At 48.3% G+C, this 9,519-nt stretch overlaps 2 protein-coding genes across 2 annotated transcripts; both read right to left on the bottom strand.

Annotated features, from left to right (window-relative positions):
* Positions 1–1,102: 1,102 nt before the first annotated feature.
* LOC115310167 (uncharacterized protein K02A2.6-like) lies at positions 1,103–3,393 on the bottom strand. The gene is made up of 2 exons (XM_042290417.1): positions 3,023–3,393; positions 1,103–1,462 (listed from the first exon to the last, which is right to left on the bottom strand). The coding sequence occupies exons 1-2, from the start codon at positions 3,275–3,277 to the stop codon at positions 1,103–1,105; spliced, it is 615 nt and encodes a 204-aa protein (XP_042146351.1). The 5' UTR covers positions 3,278–3,393.
* Positions 3,394–3,855: 462 nt separating this feature from the next.
* Positions 3,856–5,244, bottom strand: LOC121835875. The gene is made up of 2 exons (XM_042290416.1): positions 3,911–5,244; positions 3,856–3,861 (listed from the first exon to the last, which is right to left on the bottom strand). Exons 1-2 carry the CDS (start codon positions 4,994–4,996, stop codon positions 3,856–3,858), a joined length of 1,092 nt encoding a protein of 363 aa, XP_042146350.1. The 5' UTR covers positions 4,997–5,244.
* Positions 5,245–9,519: the final 4,275 nt, after the last annotated feature.

Below are 9,519 nucleotides of genomic sequence, written 5' to 3'. Positions count from 1 at the left end.
CAATTTATATTTTAACGCACTCGCTTTTCCCGTAAAAACTACCTGATGCACAAACACGCCGACCAGAACCACGCGGGAACAGTAGCACCAAGACCGATAGTCCTTGCCACCATCGACTCAACTGTTCCCGCTCCTCTGGTTCTTCGTTTGTCCGCAAGAGGGCGAGCGCTGGAGTGTCCATCAAAAGAGAGATCGAGCGGTTAAGACAAGTAGAGCGCAACTTTCCGATATCTTTTTTTATGGAACAGCCTGCAAGGGTCCCAGGCCTAGCATCGCAGTGGTGGTGCATGTAAAATTCCCCAAAATGTCTCCACCATAATAATCTTGCCGAAATATCTTCCACTTTGCGAAATGATCTAGAATATCTGCGCAGTTTTACGGTTACCTTCGAAACAGACATCGGCTTCCCGGGTAAAATGGTTTTAAATTGCCCCGGTTCGGATTTTTTTAAACAGATTTTTGATATGCGTGTTCCTCAGCTGCCGCTTTTTCTCATACTCGAAAAAGGTCTGGCATTTAGTATTATTATAAAACATGCGTAATTTTTGAATTGAGGAAGTTTCTTTCTGGAATGGGAAGCGCTTCTTTTCAATAAAAAAAAAGCACAATTCCACACAAAGTTAGAAAATTATACAGGGTCTTTCACGAAAGGTGGACAAATTTGATATTGCGAAAACTACGTACTGCGCCAAAGAAAAGCTTGTGCCGTTTCGGGCCTACGCCAGGGGCCTATTTAGGAAAATGATTAAAGTTCGGGATAATTAAGTTTTAAATTATTTTACCCCAATTAATTTCTTTAAATATTGAGTTGAAGGGAATGGGTTCATTTTGAAACTTGCTGAACGTCATGGAAAACACTAAATCAAAAAAATTGGAGTACGATAGTGTTACGTCTTAGCTGCCATCCGCCGTTCGGCCAGGCGCGACGCGAGTATGACACGCTCCGGTGGTAGCCAGTATGGGACAACGCCCCCTTTATTGCTTCGAACACAGATATATAGAGAACGCCACGACTAGTGACGTCAACAGGGAAACTGCTATCGGCTTGATAACAGCGAATAGATAGGATGTAAACAATGACAATGCAACATTTCTTCTCCTCTTAATATTGCAAACGATCGATCGGTTTCCCTGTCCGCGTTGAGCGTCGTAAGGCTGGTTGGTCTTGACCGTCGGGGGCTGGCGCGTCTTCATCGCTCGGTGGCCCCTGGCTGTCCGGCTGTCCTAGTGTCACTGGCGGCCCGACGTTGTCCGAACCGTTTTTAGGGCCACCCAGACTTTCAGTCGGACCTTGTCTGCCGCGGACCTGGTCCATGTGTCGACGGACTGTTCCCTCCGGAGTCTCGATGACCAGCATCCTTGACCCGAGCTTGTTCTGGACGGTCCCCGGTGACCATCTTTCACCTTGGCCGAAGTTGCGGACCCACACCGGTGCTCCAAGGTCCCAGGAGTCTCCTTGAACCTTCACATCGTCGGACAATAACGCAGGCCGGAACGGTACACTCATGTCCAGGCGCGAACGAATGCGGTACCCGAGAAGTATTTCCCCTGGGGACTTGCCACACGCTAAAGGCGTCCGGCGATAATTTATCAGAAGCTGCGCCAGCCTTTTTCCCAAATCTCCCCCAGTTAACTTAGCGAGGCCGAACTTGATCGTCCTGACTGCCCGTTCAGCCAACCCGTTAGACTGAGGATGATAGGGCGCACAGCGGAGGTGACACACATTGTTTCTTTTCACAAAATCTTCAAAATGCTGACTAATGAACTGAGGTCCATTATCAGAAACGATTGTTCTGGGCAGACCGAACCTGCTGAACAGTTCTCGGAGTTGATTCACAGTCGCCTCTGCCGTTGTTGATCGCATGATGCAAGCTTCAATCCATTTGGAATGGGAATCGACGACTATCAGCAACATCCTTCCCTCAACTGGTCCTGCAAAATCGATGTGCACTCTCGACCATCTTTCTTTTGTTTCTGGCCAATTCACCGGCGAGCACGCAGACGGCATTGGGGCGGCTTGTACGCACTCGTTACAATTTCCGCTCAGTTGTTCCACCTCCCGGTCCAGTCCCGGCCACCAAAACAACGACCGCGCATTTCTCTTCATGGCTGATACCCCCTGGTGAGATTCGTGCAGCAGCTTCAGGATGTCCGGGCGGGCCCGTGTCGGAATCACGAGGCGCCGGCCCCAGTAAAGTAACCCACGGCACGTAGACAGCTCGAGCTTCCGGGAAAAATAAGGCTGTACCTCTGTCTGGTTCTTCAGAAGGCTAGCAGGCCATCCGTTCTGCACGTACTTGATGACCTGCAACAACGTATCGTCTGTTTTCATCAAGTCTTCTAGCCGCTGCGCGGACATAAATGCTTCGTCTACGCGGTGCAACGTCAGCACAAATTCCGGGAGGTCTTCTTCCACTGGTGGTCCTTGCCGTGGAAGTGGCAATCGACTCAGCGCGTCAGCGTTTCCGTTTTGTTTGCCGGGTCGAAATTCTATTTTGTACCGAAAATCGCTGAGTAGCAGAGCCCACCTTTGAATCCGTCCAGACGCCAGTAGCGGGACAGGCCGGTCTTCTCGAAGCAGACCCACAAGTGGTTGATGGTCCGTGACTAATACGAATTGGCGTCCCAGTAAATAATCACGGAACTTGATTACGCCAAAGATCAACGCAAGTGCCTCCTTTTCTAGTTGCGAATAGTTCTTTTCGGCGGAGGTCAATGTTCTTGACCGAAAAGCTATCGGTGTATCGACACCCCGGATCTTGTGCGATAGGACGGCGCCCACTCCTGTTGGGGACGCGTCACATTCCAGTCGCAGTGGCTTCTCAGGGTCAAAAAATGTCAGGACCGGTGATGTCAGCAGCGCGGCCTTGGCCTGTTTGGCGGCCTTATCTTGCCTTGGTCCCCAATTCCACCTTTGATCCTTGCCGAGCAGCTCGTATAACGGTGGTAGCAGCGTCGACATATTGGGCAAGAATCGGTGATAATACGTCAGAAGCCCAAGGAAGGAGCGAAGTTCGCTTACATTTGACGGCGTCGGTGCATCTCGGATGGCCTCCAAGTTTTTCTCGATTGGATGTAGTCCTTCCTTGTCGATCTGGTGGCCCAGGTAAGTGATGTCCGGCTTCCTAAATTGGCATTTTGATCGCCGAAGCTTGACACCCATGTCCCGGAAGCGTTGCAGCACCCTGCTCAGGTTGTCGGTTCCCGGTTGTTCCGCTACCAGGACGTCGTCCAGGTACACTTGCACGCCCTCCAGATCTGCGAGCATGCTCTCCATTTTCCTCTGAAAAATCGCCGGCGCGGAAGCAACTCCAAACGGAAGGCGATTGAAGCTGTAAAGGCCACGATGGGTGTTGATGACTGTTAATTCCTTCGACTCTTCATCCAATGCCACCTGGCTGTAGGCATCCCTAAGGTCTAAGGGGCTAAATAAAGAACCGCCCCGCAACGACGCAAACATATCAGCTATGTTAGGTAGCGGATACTGCTCTGTGTTGCACGCCATGTTCGCTGTCAACTTAAAATCGCCGCACAGGCGTATCGAGCCGTTCTTTTTCTGCACCGGTACAATCGGTGCTGCCCACTCCGAATGGCTTACAGGTGAGATAACTCCGGCCTCTACCAACCGATCCAGCTCCTCTGACACTTTGTCGCGAAGCGCGTATGGAACAGGTCGTGCCTTCATAAACTTCGGCACCGCTCCCTCCCTCAAATGAAAACGTACCGGTGGCCCCTTGATGGTTCCCAGGCCTGGCTCGAACAGGTCCTGAAACTGCAACAGCAGGTCTTCCAGCTCTCTCGTTGAGCCTGCAACCACGCTTGACACCAGAGGGTCCAGTAAGTTCAGTTTGCCGATTACGTCTCGACCACACAGGCTTGGTCCAGGGCAGTTCACAACCACGAGCGAAACCGGCACCGTGACGTCATGGACGGTCGCCCTCATGTGTAGCTCCCCGAGGATGGGCAGCTGTCCCAAGTAGCATCGGAGACTCAGCTTGGTTGCCGACAGCGCCGGCCAATGGTCCTTGTGCTCATTGTACACTTCACGGGGAATAACACAAACAGGAGAGCCCGTGTCGACTTCCATGGTCAGTCGTACTCCCCCCCAGGAGATCTGCCTTCGGACCGGCGGTTCAAAACTTGCCCGTGTTCGAGGTTGTACCGTGTACACTGATGCCAAGTCCAGGTCCTCTCCCTCTGACGCCGTCGCAGCTGCAATCGTCGAGATTGGTCGTCCTGGAGTTGCAACGTCATTATGCGCCCCACATTTCTTCGCGAAATGGCCTTGTCTGCCGCATCGGAAACATCTGGCGAATCTGTGCCGACACGCGTCCCGTGCATGTGAACTGCTTCCGCATCGCTCGCATTCTTCTTTCCTTGTATTGTACCTCCTTCCCAGGTCTGGCTGTTTTCGGGACTTTCCGGCTATTCTGTGTAGCTCCGCTTCATTTTTCACCTCCTGGCTTTCCATGTTCTTTACCTCCTTTGTGGCTACCTCTGCCGCGGTAGCTAAATCTTCTGCCTCTGCCAAAGTCAGGTCTCGCCTTGCCAGTAGTTGACGTTGAACTGTCTGGTTTCGCACTCCGCAAACAATGCGATCCCGCAGCATGCGGTCCAAGCTGTCTCCGAAATTGCAATTTTCCGCGATTTTCCTCAGTTCCACGATGAAGTCTTGTACCGACTCGCCTTCCCGCTGTTGCCGATTGAAAAACTTGTAGCTTTCAGCTATTTCGTTAGGCTTGGGCGCGTAGTGTCGACCCAGGATGCCGACAACTTCCTTGTACGTCAGTTCGTTGACCCTTCGAGGCGCGCATATTCCGCACAGTATTCCAATCGGCCTGGAGCCGAGCGCGGCTACCAACAGTGCGCGCTTCCTCTTATCTTCGGTAATAGCATTTCCTTCAAAGTAGGCTTCAACTCGAACAACATAAGTTTCCCACTTATCTTCTGCGTCGTGGAAGAAGGGAACTTGAAACGCCGTGGCCGCAGTTGCCATTCTTGGGCTGTCCTTGCTTGTCGTGCCCGTTGAGTGAGTTCAGCTCGTCGCCACTGTTACGTCTTAGCTGCCATCCGCCGTTCGGCCAGGCGCGACGCGAGTATGACACGCTCCGGTGGTAGCCAGTATGGGACAACGCCCCCTTTATTGCTTCGAACACAGATATATAGAGAACGCCACGACTAGTGACGTCAACAGGGAAACTGCTATCGGCTTGATAACAGCGAATAGATAGGATGTAAACAATGACAATGCAACAGATAGAAGGCACGCGCTGCATTTTACAGCTTTGTGAAAAACTTATCAACTTGGACGGGTTTTTAAGTTTCGGTTTGCAATCGGAGCTCTTCTCGGCACCGACGGCACCGTGCGACATGGAGAAATAGTGCAACCTGCCTCTGCAGCAGGCGCGTAGCCAGGGTTTTGTTCCGGTTGGGGGGGGGGGGGGGGGGGGGGGGCGCCGCTCATGACAAAATGCTTTATGAGGGAGAGGGGGAGAGGAGGTCCCAGCAGAATAGAAGATTCCGGGGGGGGGGGGGGGGGCAAGCCTCATGAGCCCCCCCCCCCCCCTTTCTGGCTACGTGCCTGCTCTGCTGCATTGCGCGAGGACAGTGAAGCAGATGTTGATTGCACTATTTCTCTGCGGGGCGCGGTGCAGTCAATGCCGAGAAGCGCTACGATTGCAAACCGAAGCATAAAAACCCCTCCAAGTTGAGCTGTTTTCGAGAAAGCTGTAAAATCTCCTCACCTGACCCCGCTTCCTGAGCGTAGGTGTGGGCGAGAGAGTGATAACATGGCGAAAGATCGACGTACAGTTAACTGGTCGAAACGATAAATTGGCTTCTACCGTATTATGAGCTGAGTGGCGATCGAGTTCAGTGATCACACATATCATCGGGTTGAGAAGGGATTATCCTTAATATTTTCTGGAAGGAGAATTTTCTATTCTTGTTGATTGCTATTCGCATTCTACAGTAAAAACATGTGGGTGGAGGCATATGTTGTTTTCGGACCTACTAATTCATTGTTCGGTTCTTCCCCTGGCCTATTACTTTAGCGTCAAACGTTGAGCGTATCAACTAGGGTACTATATACTAGTATCGAGCATTTTAGCGCTCAAAATTGTTAACTACAATGACTTCAGACGATGTTTCGATACTTTTAATACGCAATTTGCATATATATATATATATATATATATAATATTCGTTTTTGCATATTTCTTCAGATATTTCATGGCAGCTTTAGTACTTATAGCATTTTATTAATGAACTACAACGCGCATTTTAAGGTTTAGTAGTTAAAGAGGCCGTAAGGCTACAAGTCGCTACCGCCCATGGGACACTGTTCCTCAGCTCACATATGACAGTAATTTGCTAAGTTACTTCACCCTAGCAAATACCTCGACGTTTTCCTGCAAATATTGAAGAAATGTGACATAGGAGATAGAGAACAAGGCGATTCTGGGTTCGATCTCCTACCCTACACGTTTCTATCTGAACGAGCATCGTACCGGAGAGAGTTCCAATATAGTTAGCGTACCTTAAACACACCGGACTAGCCGTATAGTACCGCACCGGCCGAATTTTCTTTTTACACCGGAGACACCGCCCTTTGGGTCAAACTAATCTGTGTAAACGTGTATACAAAAAAATGACGCTTTTTGCATAAAACAAACAAACAAACAAACAAACAAAAAACAAACAAACGAGGCCTTTGTATGACATCGGGAGAAAAAAAAGAAAGAAGGTGTGAGAAGAAAAGGCGTATATCATCCGTTTCGCTCTATAAGCCTTAACCGCAGCCGATGCCACAATCCGAATAGAGCCGATCGAACATAACGAAAAAGTGCATCGCCGAGGCAGTTGTCGTCTTCCTGTGTTGGGTATTCCCGGCCGGAGCGATCACGCATAGTAAATGCCCCTTGGTCCTGCGTTTTATTTTCCTATGCGTGATTAGTTAAACCGGTGAAAGCAAACGCGCCGGTTTATCCGCTATTTTGGCAATGCTTGCGGTGGGACTTAATGTGAAAGGGAGCGTAGCAAGCACGAAGCTATCGCGCATCAATCACGCCCAACATCATTTACAAAAAACAAAAAAAAATATAATAAAAGAGAATTTTTTGTATATTGTAATTTATTTCGCACGCTCGGATTCGTCTTCTTTCTGTAATTTGAATGCTGCTCGTGAAAATCTACAAACTGTTTTGTTTATTTCTTCAACAACGCACACACACACACACAAAAACACTAGGCATGAAACATTGCGTTTGAAAGGCGTCTTCGCCGTGTGCTTCATGCGCAAAGATATGAGACTATATGAATCACAAAATAACAAGAAGTAGAATACAGCCGCACTATCAGCAAGCATCGCCACGACGAAAGTATGTGCCTAAATCTCGAATTCAAAAATAAATAAACTGTCTCAATTTGAGTTTTAAAATGATCGCAGCTAAAGAAAGAGAAGCAAGAAATTAATCGAAGCAATACACGAACTAAATGAAAGGTGCGAGATTAAAAAAAAGAAAAAAAAAAAGGGGGGGGGGGGGGTCGAGAAACAGTGCAGTAGCCCTGAGCAACACATATGATCCAAAGGGTGCATTAAGAAAGGGAAGGAGAGAAAGTACGCGAGTGCGGCAACAAATTCCCGAGCCCCGCGCCCGACACAAAGGACCCGTCGTGCCCGCCCCTCCTCGTCGTAATAGAGAGGTCGGGAGAGCCGGGAGGGAGTCAGGAAGAGGGGGAGGGTCAAAAATGAAAACTGCGAGCAACTCCACATTTCTCTCGTCCCACTTCTCTTCCTTTTTTTCTTTAATATGCTTTTGATGTAGCAGCAGCTTCCCCACGAAGTCGCTTTCTGTGCACAAAGGCACCTTTTGTTGCGCCACGGCGATGTATACGCTCTTTTGAAGTCGATCCTGTATAGATTCTTTGCGCGCTTTTACGACGTCGGGGAGAACGTAAAGTTTCCCCTCGTTAAGGATGGAGCGACGTGGAGGGGGGGAGGAGGGGGGGGCGAAGAAAGCCGTTGCTCAAGGAAGGAAAGTACTTTGCCATTGCTGCTTCGAAAGGGACTTCCCACGCAGTGTTCGGCCTTGCTGGAGCTCGGAGGTAGAGGCAAATTACGTCTCTCTGATGGGATTAAAAGTTTTCAATGTTTTCTACCCGTTTATATCGATTTTTTTAATTATAAAACCTTTGAGCTCCTACGAATTACCGAAATATTAACGATATGAGTGTGATTAAGTTTTTAACGAAGATAATCTGCCGACGTAATGGTGTATATTAAACATGACGTTAAAACCCGTGACGGGAGGACACTCTCAGGGTTTAACACCCGGTTCAAGGTACACCAGCCCGTCTGCTTTTTAGGCATTCTCCTTCAAGCGTGAGTGTGTCTTACTGTAGGTTTTCAAATCCCTTAGTATCGCTACGCCAATTTGGAGTTCAGGCAGCATGCTAAACGCGAAGAACAGGCAAGGACAGGGACACGAAAACGGGACAATCGCTATGCCGACGATTAAGTAATAATTCATTGACAGACAATAATAATTGAGCCAACCTTTTCTTTCCTTCGCGCTATTTCGGTGTATTATAGCTGACCAACTGGCTCGCCCTATTATAATATACAGAATTATATTAAAGTGAATTGAGCTACTAACAATTATACTTCGCCTTCGCCCTTTTAAGTTAAACCTTAGCTGTGCCATAAGGCAGGTCAATTAAAAGTTAAAGAAGGACTTTCACGCGAAAACGTAATTAATAGTTACTAGCTCTAAGGGGGGATTTGAACGTGAACTTCTACAAACCTCTACTGCATTGATTGACTTTCAGTAACCGTAAAAAACGTTGACTTATGTTTAAGTATTTAAGATAAAAGAAATATTCGAAAAATAATATTCGAGGAATAATTTTTTTTTCATAACGCAGCTTCTTTTTTCTCCTTAAATTTATTTCCCACATCTCAGATGACCGAGGCAGATAAACTCGTTAGGGCCCGGTTGATTCAATGATGTCCTTACTGTCAGCCCTTCTTTAGACTGGAATGACTACTAATACAAAAATCGAGAGAATATAACATGGTGGCGCGATTCCTGGGCTGTCAACTTACCTGTCTGTCCTTTTTTGTTTATCGGCCATCAAGATCGAGGGATCTTGAGAGAAAGAATCCCTGCTTAATCCGACTTATGCGAGCAACTCGCGCGTGTGGAAGCACGTGATTAGAAAACGCGGAACCGGTTCGTTCCCGGGCTTCGGTGGTAACAACTTGTCGTGGACGTGATCCGAATGCAAATGACCTCCAAGACGAATAGATCGCTTAGCGAGAAGGAGCGCGGTCACGCACAGTCCCACGCCCTGCTTAGAAAACAGCACTCCCAATAAAGAAAAAAAAAAAAAGTTTTTTTTGTTTTTAATATGACAATGTTTGGAATGGGATTCTTAAACATGCACGAATCGAGCTAAAAGCGAGAAACGTGTAAAATCTGATGTTATTTATCAAGAATACACCTAAAGAACCGCAAA

The sequence above is a fragment of the Ixodes scapularis genome, unplaced genomic scaffold, assembly GCF_016920785.2.
Source record: "Ixodes scapularis isolate PalLabHiFi unplaced genomic scaffold, ASM1692078v2 PGA_scaffold1__304_contigs__length_218370807, whole genome shotgun sequence".
NCBI lineage: Eukaryota > Metazoa > Arthropoda > Arachnida > Ixodida > Ixodidae > Ixodes > Ixodes scapularis.
Note: the sequence above shows the minus strand (reverse complement) of the source record. Positions and strands in the feature narration are given on the sequence as shown.

Bases quoted from the DNA above. Each gene is read 5' to 3' on its own strand.
- LOC115310167 (XM_042290417.1), bottom strand. From the start codon at position 3,277: ATGGAGAGCATGCTCGCAGATCTGGAGGGCGTGCAAGTGTACCTGGAC. The intron at 1,463-3,022 runs GTAAGCGAACTT...GACGATGTGAAG, and splicing joins ATGCACCGACGCCGTCAAAT to GTTCAAGGAGACTCCTGGGA.
- LOC121835875 (XM_042290416.1), bottom strand. From the start codon at position 4,996: ATGGCAACTGCGGCCACGGCGTTTCAAGTTCCCTTCTTCCACGACGCA.